Source organism: Melozone crissalis, unplaced genomic scaffold, assembly GCF_028551555.1.
Source record: "Melozone crissalis strain CALT ecotype California unplaced genomic scaffold, PUWL_Pcris_2 ptg000027l_1, whole genome shotgun sequence".
Lineage (NCBI taxonomy): Eukaryota > Metazoa > Chordata > Aves > Passeriformes > Passerellidae > Melozone > Melozone crissalis.
The window spans coordinates 77,413,842-77,432,338 of NW_026535805.1; the positions used below are offsets into that span (position 1 = coordinate 77,413,842).

The window sequence follows — 18,497 nt, forward strand, 5'->3', positions numbered from 1 at the left end:
AAACTTCTTTCTATATTTAGTTGTGTTTATTGGGATCCAAGACTAACATAGAAGGTGCTGGAATGTCTTGAGCGATATGGACTGTGCTGAAAAAACAGTGTCCCTGGTGACTGACACAGTGGCAGGGTGATCTTGACTTGTCCCAGTGACTCTGAGAGGGGCAGCAATGGAACAGCCATTTTTATTTAGTGGTGAGTGGCTAGCAGCAAGTTAGAGATCATTAGAAGAGCAGTGTATGCCCCTAAAAATCATTCTTAGAACTTTAAAAAGAATTAGGTCACCCAAAATATTGGGAATTATGCATTTGATCCAGAAATTATTAAAATGCTTACTGGGGGTTTTGGTCACCCTCCACCACTTCTAATAGGACAATGTTTTAAAAAATTCAGTGACTTGCTCCTGCCCTTATTCTTACTTATTCCAGAGCTCTGACAGGTTTTTTTTTTTATAACACAGAGTTCTGTGAAGGCCTCCCACTGCAAAAGATTCAAATTAATTCAATCTTGCCAGCAGAGCACAGCCTCTGCCCTGCCCTGCTGGGAGCTCTCGGCCCCAGTGAGGGTCTCTGGTCCCCTCTGAACATGAGAGACAAAGAAGCCAACAGTAGCACAGTTGTCTTTTCCTTTTTTAAAAAGCATTTGTCCAAAGGAGTTATCTACTTGTGTATGCTCTTCTATCTGGAGGGCAAGGATGAGGTTCTCCCTAAAGGGAAGAAAGATGGAGGAAAAAGAGGAGCAGGAAATGCACAGAAACCCGTTTGAAAAACAGCTGAAGGGAAGAGAATCCTCCTAGGCTGGTGGTGGTTTTTTTCACACTTTGCTCTCTCATCTTCTTCACTCTTCACATCCTCAACTCCCACCAAGACTCTGTCCCTAAGTCCTCAGCTGGAAATAGGGAAGGTAAGAATGTGTCCATTGCCCTTGTGGCTGTGTTTCCCTAAGAGGTAGGGAAGACAGGCAGGCACATTATTTCAGTGTAGTTTAACTTGTTAGGAAAATGTGTAAGATAAATCAAAATAAACCTTTCTTGGAATGAAATCAGAGTCCTAAGAAAAGTTTGCAATTGTTGAAAGTCACTTTTGAGTAGGTTAAAACTGCTTGATTTTCTTACCTAAACATACCCTGGAAAAAAAGAAAAGTTAAATATATTATGATTTTTCTCTGTGCCATACTTTATACAATATGCTTCAGATGGCATTTGCCCTTTTTAAAGCAAGAGAGAAAAATATTATTCTGAATTTCCTTTTATATTGGAATTGAATGTAGCTAAAGTCTCTGTGATATTTCTGTATTTTGGCAAGGCTTTCCCAGATTTCTATTACTATTTTCCTCTTTATCTTTTAGAGGCAAAAATAGGAAAACAGGTAGAATTAATCCGAGATATTTCATTTAATTTAATGGGCTCTCAGTTTTCACTCTGAATCTTTCTGTAAAGCACCAGAAAAAATTCAGATGTGAGATTGAGTAATGGGCAGTATAATTCCAACTTTTCTATAATGACTTACTAAAAGACAGAGGTTTCTAATGTACATTTACCCCTTTGTTTATTTTTATCCTAAGCTAATATCTTATGTATGATCTCCCAAAATGTTAAGCCTCTCTTCAGCCATGATGATGATTTTATTCACCCTTTAGAAATATGTCTCAGATTTTAATCCTTGCAGATAACAATCTCCCTCATTAACTCTAATCTGAGATTTCAAATCATCTCAGCAGCTTTTGCATTGGTAGTTTTGAACACTTAATTTCAAGCAAAATTTCAAACAACTAGTTCTTTCACTTCAGGCATTTCACCTAGTACCACTCACTAAACCCCTGAGATAACACAAAATTTTGTGCAAATGAACTGATGAAAACTCATGAGTGTAACAGATTACACTTATGTATTGTCCAGTGTCACTAAAACAGTAACACATGAAACAGATAACTGAAGGCCAGTAATGCGACTACCCCAAACATACATAACTCATGCAAGATGTGCCAGTCCAAGTTCCCCACCTCATGGAGGAAGGTTGGCGTTGGGCTGCCTTAGGCTGCTCAAGTTTGGTCAGAAACTCTGGATTGCTTGTCTTACTGATGGAGGTGTGGTTGGCATTCCTAAACTATCAGCATTTCTAATGCCAGCTGAGAGATTAATAATGTGATTGAGAGAATAATGGTAGAAAAGGAAGCATCATAAATCATCACAAGGGATTGTTTTACTTTTAATGACTTCTCCAATGCAACTTTCCTAGCATGAGCTTCTTGGATGTTGTGAGATTTTACAGCATCCATAGGTATCATGGGAATGAACCCAGCTAAAGGGGGAAACACAAAAGCTATACTTGGATATTGTGCCATGTCCCAACACCTTGATGTACCATCGGGACAATCTCTAAAGTTACGGAAAGAATGTCAGGATGGGTTTTACAAGGGCATGTAATGATGGAACAAGGGGGAATGGCCTTACTGAGAGAGGGTTGGGAATGCATGCTCCTATCCCAGATGTGTTCAAAGCCAGGCTGGATGGAGCTTTGAGCAGCCTGGTGCAGTGGAAGGTGTCCCTGCCCATGGCTGGGGGCTGGAACTAGGTTTTGCTTCTCTCAACCCAAACTATTCTGTGAGTCTATGATTATTGGGAAAAATAATCAATGACAATCTCTCATCTGCTGAAAGCTCATGCACATGGTCATACTAACACACAAACCTGCACCATCTTTCTCTTTTTCATATTCTTCAAAGAAAGAATAAGTTTAGAGGAGCTTTGCCTCTGCCTGCATTTAATGCTAACATGGTGAAACATCCTTTCCTCTAAATAGAAATGATAGTTTTAGACAGTACAGGTTAAATTAATCTTGTGACTTTTTTTGTCTTTTATCTGAATAGAAAAATGAATAATATTAATCATTTTTTGATCATTACTAGGCCATCAAAATAGTATTTGCTATAAATTCACAGAAAATGCTGAGAGTTCACACGTTCTTATTAGGAATAGGCAGGAAATGTCAATGGCTGTCAATTACTGTGTCTGCACCAGCTACAGACCAGTAGAGAGGCAACAAACTAGGACAGGAGTAGGGCATATCTGCCCCCAAAACTGCAGAATTAAGCAGAAAATCTCAAAAGGTTGTTTTATCTAGCCTGCAGCTATATTAACTCACAAAGGAAATTAACTGGGCAATTGTATCACCAACTCTAAGCTACCCTTAGGCTGTCCTTCTAAGGTCTAATTTTGAGCTACAGTTATTATCCATGACCCAGAGAAAAGGCACAGCTTGTAGTGGTCATTTCTGAATAGTTCTCAGGACAGTTCATTATCCTCATCTTCAAAGTCACTTTTGAAAAAACCCCAGCCCTATGATTCTGTGGTGCTACAGAGACACTGGGCTCACACTGGGCTCCACTAAGGGCACCAGACAGCTTTGACATCAGCTCCCTCTGCTTGCCATGGCACAGGTCATGCATGCCTATGGCAGCACAGTGAGAAATTATTCTCACTTGCTGAGGAGTTTAAATAGGATTTAATTGAGATTTGCAGCAATCAATACATAGTAACATTTAACAGCTTTCTATTCTGAGTCACTAAGAGGCAGTGATGGTAAGGAGGAATGACCAGCATTTTGGTTTTTCTAATATCTCTTTGGATATCAGTTCTTCCAGTCCTTATTGCTATTCTCAGAACTATCTTCAATTTACCTTCAATAGGCCCTGGAGCTGGCTGGCCACGACCAAGGGATATAATCTAATCAATGTAGAAAAGTACTTTGAAGCTTAACCAGACACTAAAGCACAAAGCTAACAAAACACATATTCCAGACTACTGTATTTGAGCACATCGCACTATAGAAATATGATAAAAAATATATAATCAATGGGGTTTATCCTAAACTGATAAAACTTGGCAATTTAAAGCAGTTTAATATAAAGCCCGATGACTGACAGTGGACTTTGGCCACATATCAGCACCTGAAAATAACTCAGATTCCTAAAAGAACAGGTCTGTTTGCACAAACTTGACTATTGGAGCAGCTGCCTTTTTGCACAGCCTAGTAACATATTGGGCATGGGTGTACTTCATGCTTCTATGGACTAGCAAAACAAAAAACAAAGAAAAGAAGAAGAAAAAGACATTCATAGAGTTTAAGGCTCTGAATACCCTAATAGAGCACAATGCAGTGAGGGACAGAATTGGATCATTATTTCTTGAGCACTTGCTTAGAATGGTCAGAGGGCAGAAAAGGTCAAAGGGCCAGAAACTGGCTGGAAAACTGCTGTTATCTTGAAAAAAGGGATTAACTACTTCCCTCTACCAGTTCAGGAGGGCAAAGAATACAAAACATGAATAGAATATGCTGCAACAGTTATATTGAAAAGAGGCAAATGTGATGTTTTTACCAGCTGGTAGTTCCTTTGCTCTGTAAACGTTCCCTTACTATAAAATCAGTGGGATATTTCACATAATTGTGACAGAAAAATTTGGTGAGATATGGACTGAACTTACAGTGACCTGGGATAAGTATTTATCCCAGAAACCAAGAATTTTCAATATCTTTACCTGTAATTATATCTGAACAGAGAGGTGAACGATATTTAGAAAGATGATGTGTTATCATGTTTAGCAAATTATCTCATTGGAAGAAGCAGAACTATTTATCAGCAAAGTAAAAGTCAGTATTTGCATGATTGCCAGAATCTGAAAACTGGCTTTTTAGAGACTACTCTGGAGACATGCAGACTTTTGAGATCACCTGAATTCACCCTCAAATGATATTCTCAAGAATTATTTTCTGCCTATAGCTCCCCCTCCAAAAATCAATTTAATAGCACTCATTGAATTACATCACCTGAAGACCTCTAACGTAATTTGGGAGAGCAGGAAGTTGAGTTCTGTACCTCCCACAAGAAGCTGAGCAGACTTACACCTACAAGGCCTCAGTTTTACAGAGAAAAAAAGCCTGAACACCACCGGCAACAACAAACCCCCTCCAAAGCAATATGAGATTATCTGAGTTGTGCATATTCTAAAAATAATGATGCTCAGGATCTTGGGTCCTGGCAAAGTTTGCTTTCAGCTCTGTCTGAATATAGCTTTTCTTTCTGGTCAGGGATCAGATCTCTGCTCAGATGCCAGACAGGTTACGATTAATCGTCACCTACTAGTAAAAGTAATTGGCAGGATATCTTCAGGAAATTCTTGGGATGGATGATGCTGTTTGATTTTTGCAGATGTTGTTGTCACTCCAGCCAAAAGGTCTTTGTGTTTTCAAATACGTAACACCATCTGGATGGAAATCATCTTAATTGTCATTGCAGGCAAAACAAGTTGGTGATTTCGCATCCTTGTTTAATCTTTTTGCAAGATGCAAAACAACATGGTATTTTTAGAAGTAGGAAAGTGAGCTGGTATTGCATATCAAGATAATTCAGAGATAAACACAGATGAGTGTGAAAATTGACTTTTATTGCTGTTGTAAAACAGGAAGATAGTAATGTACTGTAGTGGCACATACAAGAGAAAGAAGTTTTTCAAAAATATGTAATACTGCCTACGCACTGAAGTGGAATTAAAAAAAATCCGGAGGTTAATACTTCTTCTCTACTGACTTTTTTTTCTAACAGTGGAAAATGGCTACATTCGTCACCGCCTTTCATTTTAAGGAGTCCACTAAAACTGATCTGTGCATAGAAACTTGGATTGTTCTTATCTTCAGCTAAGCAATACCCCAGTGAAGAAATCAAATAGATGAATCACCTTGGACCCTTCTTTGCCTTCATTGCTTTTATTTGCAATATATTGGAATAATCTGAGCAAGCAAACCATTTTAATGTGAAATGAAAGTAACCTCCTGGAAGTACAGACAACCTCTTTCTGGAATAATAAATGATATTTTTATATAACTGAAGTGGGTCTACTTAGAAAAACAGCTCATCAATATGTAAAGATATCTTTTCTGGCAAAGAGAGAACTGGAAACAAGTCAAAGACAATTCTTAGGAAAGCTAATCAAATACAACAAAAGTTAACTTGGTACTCCAAACAATTTCTGAACCAGAAAGGAAAGGAATATTTTAATAAGGCAATACTGGATATATTTTTTAGATGTGAAAACTAAATATTACCTTTTTAAATTGTGGACTAATGAAGATGAGTAAGATTTCTTTTTTTGTCATTTAAAAAAGCTTTATAATGAAATCCTGATTCAATGCCCAATAATGGATCAACCAATGCTGCTCACTACTGTGTCAGTGTATTAGAAGTATATGTACCCTGTTCCTTTGTAAAAGTAGCATATTGTTAGACCATGACAGCAAATACATCTAAATAATTTCATCTTACTTTCTGCTGTAGACGGCCAAAATACTGCTCCATGGCCTGAGAACCACAGTAGCTCAGCAAGTACTGAATTTTAAATTGTAGCTGTGGGTGCCATACTTTATTTAGTCAGGATAAGAATAACAACATTCATGGGAACATTTCACCTGCCTTTGTACTGTCTGCAATTATTGTTCATGGCCCTGTTGAGTACACAATCTTTCTATGGACTGAATAAGTCCTCAGCAGACATTTTCATGCTATTAACAGCTGGCTCAATAAATCTTAAAAATGTAAGGGCCTCCTGCAAGCTAAGATTACCTTCAATTGCAAGCCTTTCATGGATTTATACGTAATTAACCTTTTCCAATAATTGATCTTTAACATAATTAATATGTACCTGCCAGAAGGAATACAGTAGCATTTACTAAATGCAAGTTTTATTTGGTTTTAAGACAGGCTGACAGAAACATTTAAAGCTGTGTCTTTGACCTAGTGTTCGCCAACCTGATTTTTGTTCCGCTAAAGAAACAAACTGCAAGTTACACGTGCAGATTCTTCCCATAAATCTTCATTTATTCTGCGCAGAAACAGGTTTGTGCCTTGAAAGCACTGGAAAACAAGGTTTGTTAGCCACTTTACTGTGTCTGTTGCTGGATGACAGTACACCTTAGTGAAAAAGGCTATTGCAGTGGAGAGAAAAACATCTGAAGGTTTCTGGAGGGAAAGGCAACAGGATGCCAGACACATGCCCCTGGGGAGTAAAGATGCTCATCACATCAGGCTGTAAGCAAACCACAAAGTAATCGTCAAGAAAAAAAACAAAGTAGCTACAGCATGGCAAGACTTCTGCATGGAGAAAGGGCTGAATAATTTAGAAGTGGTTAGTCAGAAGGCAAATACGAGATAGAGGCATGCAAACTAGTGGAAGATAAGAAGGTCTGTTGGATGCCTCCTATTTACCCTTTCTTATAAAAGTGAGATCAAAAGACAATTTAAATTTGATAAAAAAATTACAAGATTGAATTGTAATTGACTTGTAAAGTTAATTGCTCTGAGGTATAAAGGAATAAGCAGGGAAAATGAAAGACAAGTTTGGATGTTTTCCCCTGAATTGCTGGAATTAGATTTTTCAGGGGATCTGAATTCTTGTGTGACTCAGGCACTGATTACTCCATGTGTGATTGGCTATTTTGGGCTATAGGTATGAACACCATCATTAGGGGTCTCTGGCATTGGTCAGCAAGTGGAAAGACACCAGCCAGGACTCATGAGTGCCCCAGCCCTGCAGGGAAGCATTGCTATGTCCGTGCTGGATCCTTGCAGCCACAAGGGGAGGAATCTACAGGCAGCAACGTGCACTTCCATGGCCTCTTCTTCTTACTCTAAAACCTTAGGCAGGGGCAGGTAGGCAGAGGGTCTGGAAATATTCATCTAACACATTCCCAGATTGTGGATAAAGTGAAGGTGATACAGTGGCATGGGAGTGGAAAGGCCAAAAAAAGGTGGGAACAGAAAAATCCGTGGTGTGTAGGTGAAAGTGGATGGGTGGAAACTGACAAGTGAAGGTGATGAAATGAGCAGGGAGAGAAAAACATGTCTCTGACGAGAGGAAAAGACTGTTTGTAGGTGGAGAGGGAAGAGAGTATTGAAAATCTGCTCTCAAATTCACAGGGTGGTAGGGAAACAGAAGACATCCAGTCTCTAGCTGACTTATCTAACACAGATGTTGAAGGCAGCAACATGGTCCCTCAGTGTTGGCTGAAAGAATTCCTACATTCAATTTTCTGAGCCCCCCTTCAGAGGCAAAATCCTCTCCCTGCTGCCTAAAAGCAGAACTTGCATTTCTAACCTATACAGTTATTTTGGATGTCTGCACAATTGGACACTACCTTTTGGGACTCCCTTGTTTCTGTAAATAGAGTTTATTCAGTTTACATACAGAGCCAGACATCTCCAGCCACTCTTTCCCCTCAGCTGCCATCCCACCTGCACTTTGTGTGTGGGCAGCCTGAGAAGGGAGTACTGTGCCAGCAAGAAGGTTTATGTAATTTGGAGAACACTAGTGTGGGGCATTTTACACAGCCACACTTGAGATTTCCTGGTGCAGGGGATATGAAGAAAGAAATAGAGGCTCTGTTCAGTGGTTGTCAGAAAGGAAAAACCCCATAATCTGGTATCACTCTCCCAAACCTGACAGGGACAATCACAAAATGAGTCTTAAATACATAGATTATGTCATACTGTGTGACAACCTCTCCACTCTGCCTTGTGGCATTTTCATCTGAAATGAAACAGTTTCCACTGGGAGGGTGCCATGAACAGACTGGGCTGGCAAAGGGGAGCCCCAGCACTGAAGGAGCTCTGCCTTTGCTGTGGCTGCTGCCCAGGGGGTCACATACGTGCACTGGGGCACCAGTACTGCACAAGGGCCAAAGTGAGTGGCTTCCTTTACACCATTTAGGAGCTTCCATAGGCTGATCTGGGTCTCATCTGATGGTCACCTTCCTTGGATCTGTTATTGACAGCAATATAAAATATCACCAAAGGACAGAGCTCAATTTTGAGAGCTATCAACACAGGCTTGAAGATAAAAATTGTGATTTTTCTTTAATAGGAAACAACAGGTTATGGCCACCTGGTGCTTAAGTGCTAGGGATGGGAGGAAATTAAAATGTGCAGAACATGCCCAAATGGCCATCTAGATATTCATATGCATAGTTTTTCTACTCTGCCCTATTAAACTTGAGATACAAATACTGCAACTCTGTTACACAGTGTAACAATATTGTTACATTGTCAAATCCTTTCTAACTGCTGTATTTACTACAGCAGGTGTAGAAAGGAGAAATCAAAATCTGTATATTTTCTCTTATACACAAGTCTCTTCCCAATGTAGCAGTTGGAATGTAACCATTTGAGGCACGATCATAAAACCAGAGATTTCCTGCAACTCCCACTGGACCACTGTGCCCATCAGTCACTCCAGCAGTGCTGGTGGCAACACTCAGTTCTCTGAAGGGATGTCAAAGAATGGAAACATCTGTGGAAGCTGCATTTCTTCAAGCTTTGTGATCTCTAATAAATCAGTGGCCAGGCTGGATGAAGACATCTGGCAATCAATTTGATTATATTGAGTGTAACAGTGGGCAAAGCTTATGCTTTAAACTGTCAGCAGTGACAGTTAACAAATTAAAGCTGAGTAGATGCCAGAGGACTGCATGTGAAGAAACAAACACAACCTCTAAAGCAACTGAAAAGTCTGTGTTTCTGAACAACAATACAGTCAATCAAAATGAAACTACTGTTATTAGCCAACTGCACCAACAATCCTTTTCCTGGAGACCTCACTCACACAGGGGTGATCTGAAGAGAAATAAACTAGTCTTCAGCAAAGACAGCAATAAAATCACAACATTCAGCAGCTATAAGAGAGATAATTGTGAACTAAAAGAAGAAAAGAAATGGAAATATGAAATAGCAGCATGTTGCCTGCTCATATGCTGCAGGGTGAATGAAAAAAAGAGCTGTTATCTGTGCAAAAGAATTGGTGAAACTGGACTTAATACAGGTACTCAAGAATCAGGTAGTTTCCCACAATACAATACCTAGACATGACTAGAGACTGAACATTAGGAGCTATTTATTTACAGAGTGGATTTTCAAACATGGCAAGAGGTCAGAAGCGGTCAGTCCCCTTTGAATGTCATCATTTTAGAAGCTTTTGGGCAATGTCCTTAATAACATGCTTAAGACTTTTGGTCACCCTTGCAATGGTCAGGTAATTGGACTCGATGATCACTGTAGCTCTCTTCCAAATGAAATATTCTTTCCTTTTCCTTTTCCTTTTCCTTTTCCTTTTCCTTTTCCTTTTCTCTTTATAATTTCTCAATTTTTCCCATAGTTGCATTCAAATAACTCTGGAAAGATTCCTGCAGTAAATGCCAATGCAATTACTCCACTTAGACCTCCTCTACTGTTTTCATTTGGGCTGACAGGGGTGAGGCTGGGACACCATGAGAGAAAGCAGGATTTGATTGACCAACACTTGTGAGAGAGTTAATCATGGCTCAAACAGTCAGATTGGCAGTTATCTAATATCTCACACCAAAATATGAGCATTCAAATTTATGGTAACATGCTGACAAAGCACCCCTGAGTAATTATGGGCATATTAGTAACAGAGGAGACACACTGAAAGTGTCTTTTGAAGCAAAGCAGTGCTGCAAGTCAGGGGTATCACAGTTCTGTGAGAGGCTGCATGAGTGCCAAGGGCATTCCTGTAATGAATTTAAGCAATGGGCAGCTGCAAAAGCCCAAATAGTGAACACCTAGTCTAATAGGATTGTTTTGGACCAATATGAAAATATTCCTCAAGTATTAAGATTTCTGCCTGGAAAGCATAATTCACTGTTGCAAAGATAGAACTTGTACAAAGAATCAGTTCTTCTCAGAGAGATGCAACAGGCAAGAGTTGATGATGACTGAAATGGGAGTTACAAAGAATGGCACACACTAGAGCAGCTGATCTTCAGCACAGCATCTGGAAAGAAGCCAAGAAAGCTGAGAATTTTATTGCATATCAGTTATGTTCTGACATGTTATTCATGTCATTAAAAATATAAATTTTTTAGATGCTAAGAGTGATAAAATTTCAAAAATACACCATTTTGCTACTTTTGAGACTCCATACAATCAAGTAGGTGGATAAGTGGATTTGGCACAATCCTGTCTACCTCTAACTTCCACACCAGTGTTTATACTCATAACTACTTAATTTTGAAATGGCAAACTTACACATACTTATGGTATCTGTGAAACTATCTTGTCCATGGATATGATGGGAATTCAGCACAGTAAGGCAGGAAATTAACATCAAATCAAATAAAGGCAGATTATGAACATCAAGGTATTTGTCTAAGCAACTTCATATTCTGGGTATCTCTAGTAGCAACAAGTTCAAAGCCAGTACCTAAAAAATGTTAGCAAAACTGAACATACAAAGACTTAAACCAGAAAATGTTGACTGCTGCTTGGTCTGTCAGTTGCTTCCCTCCTTATCATAAATTTCCAAGTCATAGCTCATAAACACCACTGGAATTGCTATGATACACTTTTATATTGCATAATATTTTATAATAAATAGCTTTTAATATCATAATATTATTACCATCATCCTTATCCTCATCATCACCCTTATCCTTATCATTATCCTTATAATTATAATTATCCTTATGATTATACTACAATGTATTTTGTGAGATTCAAATATGAGAGACAAATGATAATTTGAAAGACTGCTTAAATCATATACACAATCTGGGTGAGTATGGGAAGGAGTCTCATTATTTCTAAATAATTTGACTGTGGTATTTCCCTTTAGGACACTTTCCTAACAAAAGGGAACTGAATTAGCAATTTCTAAACATTTCAGGGCAGGTACTGAGTTATATTAGTCTTGTTCAAAATGGATAACGATTTCATGCGTAAGAAAATATCTTTTATAGCCTTCTAATGCAGGAATTTTATTATTAAAAAGAAATTATTTTTAATAAAGTCCTTGTCTTTTAACAGCCTTTCTATCACAGCCCTGTCTCTTCAGTCTTCTCGTCGCAGGCTGCCCAGTTCATGGTGGGGGCTCATCTACTCTATGTCACAAACCCAATATCCAATAGTGACACTAGTGTAAGATCAAAAAGCCACAGCATGAACAAACCCATGCTGCTGAATTCTCTAGCTCATACCAGAAAGAAACTTCAGTGTGAACTGCACTGCACCAAACTAGGTTTCCTTTGAATAGCTACCATACAACTTCTGGAAAGAGGAGATCAGAACCTGATGTCTTTAATCCCAGCAAATGTTACTTTACTCAGCAGCAAGGGTAGTAGTCAGCAAAATTAAGTGTGAAAGGATAAGGCCCATAGATTATATTAAACAGACATTACTTTTTCTACATGTTTCTAAAAACTGCATTGCCAGAACTGTCAAACATGAAGATATGCCACTAAATATTAATTTTAAAAACCTACATAATTTGGGACCATTCTAGCCTAAAGTTCATCTCTGTTCAGCACTGAATTATGGCTGCTGAAATTATCTGAGGAAATTTTGATTTGAAATCTAAATACTACTACTACTATTACTACTACTACTATTACTACTGCTGTTATTATCAGAGTATTTTCTGGAGTGGAGTGGGCAGGGTGTGTCTGAGATGAGTTCAAGTTTGGCTGGCAGAAGGTCTCCAGACATGAAATTTGCTGTAACCTTTTTTTCTGGGATTTATAATGAGATGTGACGTGAGATATGTCTTCTTAGTCAAGATTTACTTAATTACAGACAATGTCTGGGTTATTTAGAGTTCAAATTACACTGGAAAGGGGCTGTTTATATTGTTTATCATGAGCAGCAGAGTTACCATCTGTCTGTATTTAAACTATATGATGTGTCTAAATACCAAGGTGACAGACACATAATGTGTTATTAGACAAATATATTGAAATAATTCAAATTAAATGTCCAGAAGATTTTGTAACACACTAGATATGGATTTGTTTATAAAGGTTTGAAAAAAGTGCCCCATGATGGTTCATTACCACTCTAATTAATGAAAAATAGATGCAGTAATAAGCAACAGTCACTGCTATCACTTAACGCTCTGAAACAAGGTTTGCCAGCCATGAAGTTCAAGAGCCTGATTACAGATAATGGACTTAGGCTTCCTGTTGGGAATTTGCTCATTCTGCAGCCTCAACAAAATTTGAACTTTTGACATTTCCATCATGCTGTAGCTTGACTAGAGGTAAAGTAGAAGCAGCTGTGGTGAGGCTGCTAATGGACTAACTGAAATGCATGAAATCTTTCACTCTGCTGGACCACCAGGAAGTGTGGCTGCCCTGGAGAAATGTAATATTACTAGAAGTAAGCTCAAATTTAAAGTGAAAAAATTCTGTCATAGGAGTTTCCACCCCCAACTTCAAATTGAATAAAGTTTAGGCATTATAGTTAGCAGTGTGCCCTGGCAGCCAGGAGAGGCAGCCCTGTCCTGGGGGCATCAGGCACAGCATCACCAGCTGGGCAAGGGAGGGGATTGTCCTGCTCTGCTCTGCACTGGGGCAGCCTCACCTCCAGTGCTGGGGGCAGTTCTGGGCACCACAATGTAAGAAAGACATTAAACTATCAGAGAGTGTCCAAGGAGGGCAACAAAGATGGGGAAGGGCCTTGAGGGGAAGCTGTGTGAGGAGCAGCTGAGGGCACTGGGCCTGTTCAGCCTGAAGGAGACTGAGGGGAGACCTCACTGCAGTTACAGCTTCCTTGTGAGGGGACAAGAAAGGGCAGGCACTGATCTCTGCTCTGTGTGACAGTGACAGGACCCAAGGGAATGGCCTGAAGCTGTGTCAGGGGAGGTTTAGGCTGGATATCAGGAAAAGATTCTTCACCTAGAGGGTGTTTCAGCACTGGAACAGGCTCCCCAGGGAAGTGGTCCCAGCCCCAAGCCTGTCCAAGAAGTGTTTGGACAATGCTCTCAGACACAGGGTGTGAATCTTGGTGGTGGTGCTGTGCAGGGCCAAGAGCTGGACTTTGATGATCCCTGTGGGCCAATTCAGGGTATTCTATGATTCTATGTTAAAAATTCACTTGCTCTTGTTGGGCTTTCTCACATAGGAGTCCCAAAGTCTCTTACAGAGTCAGTGGAGTGAAAGAAGTTCCTCTGAGAGCTCAGTGGACTTCAGACATGCAGGTGAGGCCAGCAGGATCTTACTCTTCAACAAACAAGAGTTTGTTGTTTATTATTCCTAAATATTTTTACAGTGCCCCAAGTGGAAGCTGCCCTCACAGGCTGAGATCTCACTCAGTCTGTGACATGTGTATCAGAGGATTATGGTAAATTCTCCAATACACATCGGAGAGTGGCCAGAAGTTTCATTTGGTCAGGTAACATACCACCATCTGGGACCCCATTGCCAGAGGAAGGACAATGGACTCTTCATTTATTTCAGTGTCCCCACATGGCTTTACAGGGAGTGGAAGCCATATGTCTACCCAGTTAGACTTGTCCTCTTTTATTTTCAGGATCTTCAATGAGCTCAGGCACAGACATCAAGTTCTTCCTGGTTTGTGAGCACCCCTGATCTCCAGATTGGATTGCTTGGATTGCTGCTCTTCTGAGCAGTACAACACAGCAACACTGTTCTGCAGTGCTAGGAGCCAAGCTTCAGAGTGATATACCTGTGACATTTAAGATTTGCAGGGGTATATACATATTTAAGTACCTTATGTGCCTGTAAAGATGCGTTGCTGTGGCCTTCATGTTATGTATACAAGCTCATATACAATCAGAGAAAATGAGGGAGGTCAGGTAACATGGAACAAAATACAAAGCATGTTATAATACTACACTGTTATTTTGATTTTTACAGAAATAAATACGGGTACAAAACTGTCAAATAATTTGTTAGATGTAATTACTAACCTGGTAGCACACAGTGATGCTTAACAAACTAATTTGTCAGAGTAGTGACATTGTAGGCACACTAACATAAACACAGAACTTTGGCCCTGAATAAAACTTCTCTGGTTATTGGGTTATTAAAGGAAAAAATAAAGGCTGTCTAAATGTTATCTTTGGGGCAATCCTCAAATTTGTTATTTCTAAGCCTTTAGGCCACTGCCCTATGTGATTAGTGTTTAATCACCAAAAAATAATCATGGAAAAGATCTGCTAGAGATCTATAGCAAGTTTAATTAATAGTAAACAGACTAAGTCTTCTAAAATATTATTGTTCCACTGTAACAATAAACGGAAAGAATAATTGAACGGATGACTAAGTAAATAATCAAAAGTAATAGGCCCAAACTGGCCATGGAATCTCTCTTAGGGAGGCCTTAGCACTGATTTCATTGAGTTCCCCCTGAAGCCATCTTTCCTCCAGGATGAACATGTGCAGGTCCCTCAGCCTCTCCTCACAGGGCAACTGCTCCAGCACTGATCATCCTCATGGCTGCACTGAACTCACTCCAGTTTTTTAAGGTCTTTCAGGTATGGTGTAGGAGGAGCAAAATGGAGTGCAGTATCTTGGATATGGTCTAGTGAGTGATGAGTGAAGGGAGACAATCATCTATTGATTGTGCTCTGGGTAACACAGCCTCCTGACCTTTGCTGCTGCCTCACACTTTGCCATGACTGCAAAGCCAAGGGGTCAGGCAAATAACTACTTTATGTAGCAAGAGGTGCAAGATGACTTGGTTTTTCCTCAAAAGATCAAATCTGGAAAGATGCTGAACATCAGAAACTCCCTTCTGGGGATGCTAAAGTCCAGAAATGGACTGAAGTCGATGAATAGAAGAAACATGCAGAACAGTCAATGGCAAGAAATTCAAGTTATTGGTTTAGTTTCCAGGAGCTGAAGAACAAAGTTGCCTTTCCATCCAGTGCACCAGCAGAGGAAAACATCCACAAACAATAGACTGTTGTCTACTAATTAATTCTGCTAGCAAGTGATAGAGTTCCAAGTAATAGAGTTCCAAGAATGATGCTTTTAAGGCCAGGGATTGCTTACATAAAAATAGAGTAAACAAGAAGACCAGGTGAATTTCAGAGAAAGGAGGAAATACCATACTCAAGTGAAGCAAACCCACACCCCCAGGGTGATCTGTGCCAGAGGACCTGCTTGAACTATTTCACCAACAGTAGGAGGGTAGGTATGAGTAGTTTTAAGGAAGGCATGGAAATCTATACAGTCCCCCTGTGAATCATAGAATTATTTAGGTTGGGAAGGACCTTTAAGATCATGGAGTCAAACTGTAAACCCAGCACTGGCAAGTCCACCCCTGAATTGTGTCCCTAAGCACCACATCTATGTCTTTTAAATATGCAGAATTTTGTACAAGGAAGAACTCCTGCATTCAGTTTTGCTGAGAATTAACACCTCAGAGTGAAGCTAATCACTGGAGTAAAACTTGCCCGTTGAGTGGAGACAGGAAAGGGAGGAGACACAAAAGCAGAATCAAACTAACTGCTGGTGTTTCTATACAATGGCATTTGGAAGAGTAGCAAGACAAACACACTGAGAAGTCAAATGGCTCTAGTAACTTCAAAATCTTCAAAGGTGTTTTTAGTAAGCTCTAAATTGATGTAGTAAGTTAATTTTACTAAGTTAACAGTGGTGCTTTCTTCTGATTGTGCCCTGACAAAACCTGACTACTGCAAAATTTCTAGTGCACCATAAAATCTTGGAATAATGGTAAGTCTGGTTAAGGAAGGTAGCCATGTTTTGTGATTTCCACTTTCTGCTAGGCATGGAAATCTTGGGGCAAGTGTGAGACCTGGCAAGGTATCTACCCACCTCCTCTGCTGCCAAAAAACCCAAATCCCAATCCTGATACTTGCCCCTCTCCCACAGTTTCATAAAACAGAATAGATAGGGTGTTTCTTTCTGAGGGAGTGACAATCTGGGGTGTCTTCATAGCTGCTCATGCAACTTTCTCCATTGCAGGAGTGGCTTAGTGGGACAAAGTGTGGATTTACCAGGGAACGAGGTGGAAGAAAAAAAACTAGCTTGACACGTTAGGCCTAACCAGTGTACTGGTCTGCCATGCCAAGGAACACTTTAACTCCTGTTTAGACCAGGATGTCATTCATCTACCAGGATGGCATTCATCTACTGCTTACACATGAAACACACACGTTTCATGGCTGTAGGCATATGACTCCATGTACTAGCTGCTGTAGAGATGTATGGAAGGACACATTTCCTGCCCCAGTTGATCCATAAGTTGCATTGAGATATAGGCAGATGAAATCAAAGGCTGGAGAGAGGAAGAAAGTTGAGAAGGAAGTTGACATATTGATATCCTGAAGTTTCACAGATAATCTATAAAAAGCATTTTCTCTAAACTTTTCGAAAAATAAGAAATCATCAGATGAGTTTGATCTTTGATTACTGCCTTTATTGGGAAACTGTTTTTCAACAGATCCCTTTTCAAAATAGGGTTTTGACTGGTTGTGAGTCTATTCACCATTGTCACAGAAAAATTCTAGAGCAAAGAAGGAAAGGAATAGTGTCTTGAAATAGATGTAGAAGAAATAATGAAGAAGATACTGTATCCTATGCTAGTGTCACTGCAGCGCTGATATGTGGATTGTCATGCAGAGAAAAGCAAGACAGAAGAAAACATCTTCATGTTGTCATAAGATGTCTCTAGGGAGGTTTTCAAACTTCTTGCAGTGTCTGATCACAGAGGTTAAATAAGAAAAACGTGTTATGCACACATATGTGTGTGGTATCTATGCATGTATGTACAAAATGTAGTGTGTCCATTCAAAGCATACATCTCCTCTGATTTTCAATGAGATCAGCTCTCAACTCCTCATTTACCCAATAATAGGCCAGCTGTATGAGATTCATAGGAAAATGTTTTCTAGAGAACATAAGAAACATGGACTGGCTGGTTTTTAGGGATGTCATGATTTATATCTAAAGAGACCCTGGGCAGATGAGAGTTGACACACAGCTATTCTGGACTTACAGCTGGTTGCTGTAAACAGAGTCTGATTCCAAGAGTTTTCATTCAGAAACAGAACAGGAGAGGGGAGATGTTGATCTCAAAATGAGCTGGAGCAGGGACACTCACCTATCACACAGAACGGTTTCCTTGCAAAGCGCAGTCTTCCTTGCCATCCTCGGTACCGACAGCAGCACCCCGCAGACCAGATACGAATAATAAATTCCAAACCAAAGACAACAATCATGACAAATTCCTAGAAATGGCAAATAAGAAAAATGCCTGTTACAGATAACCAACACTTAAGCTTCAGGAAACATTACTACTGCTTGTGTCTGACAATCCACCTTGAGCATCTGAACATCCCAAGCCAAATTTGGGATCCTGCTCCCCAGGGTGGTTACACATCTACAAGCAGCACATAGTACCCAGAGCTTCACAGTGAAAGGTCTAAGCCTAACCTGAATAACCTTAGTTGATCAACTATCAACTAAGGTTGATCAACTATTAACTAAGATTGGCTACTAAATATTTTCAAACACTGAATAATAGACAAAAATATCAGAGCAAAATACTCAAAGACTTTGGATGTTGAGCATCAGAGCAGAGGTAATTTACACAGCTATTCCATATGCACATCCATAAAATCAGTTCTTAGTTTAAAGGCTAAAAGTTTTGGGAGACCTATTCTCATTGCTACAA

General features: G+C 39.7%; 1 protein-coding gene across 1 annotated transcript in view; it reads right to left on the minus strand.

Annotated features, from left to right (window-relative positions):
• Positions 1-18,497, minus strand: part of KCNQ5 (potassium voltage-gated channel subfamily Q member 5) — a 275,438-nt gene that overhangs the window by 49,117 nt on the left and 207,824 nt on the right. Inside the window, exon 3 of the mRNA XM_054280029.1 lies at positions 17,925-18,051. Coding sequence (XP_054136004.1) covers positions 17,925-18,051 — 127 coding nt within the window. The remainder of the gene's footprint in view (positions 1-17,924; positions 18,052-18,497) is intronic.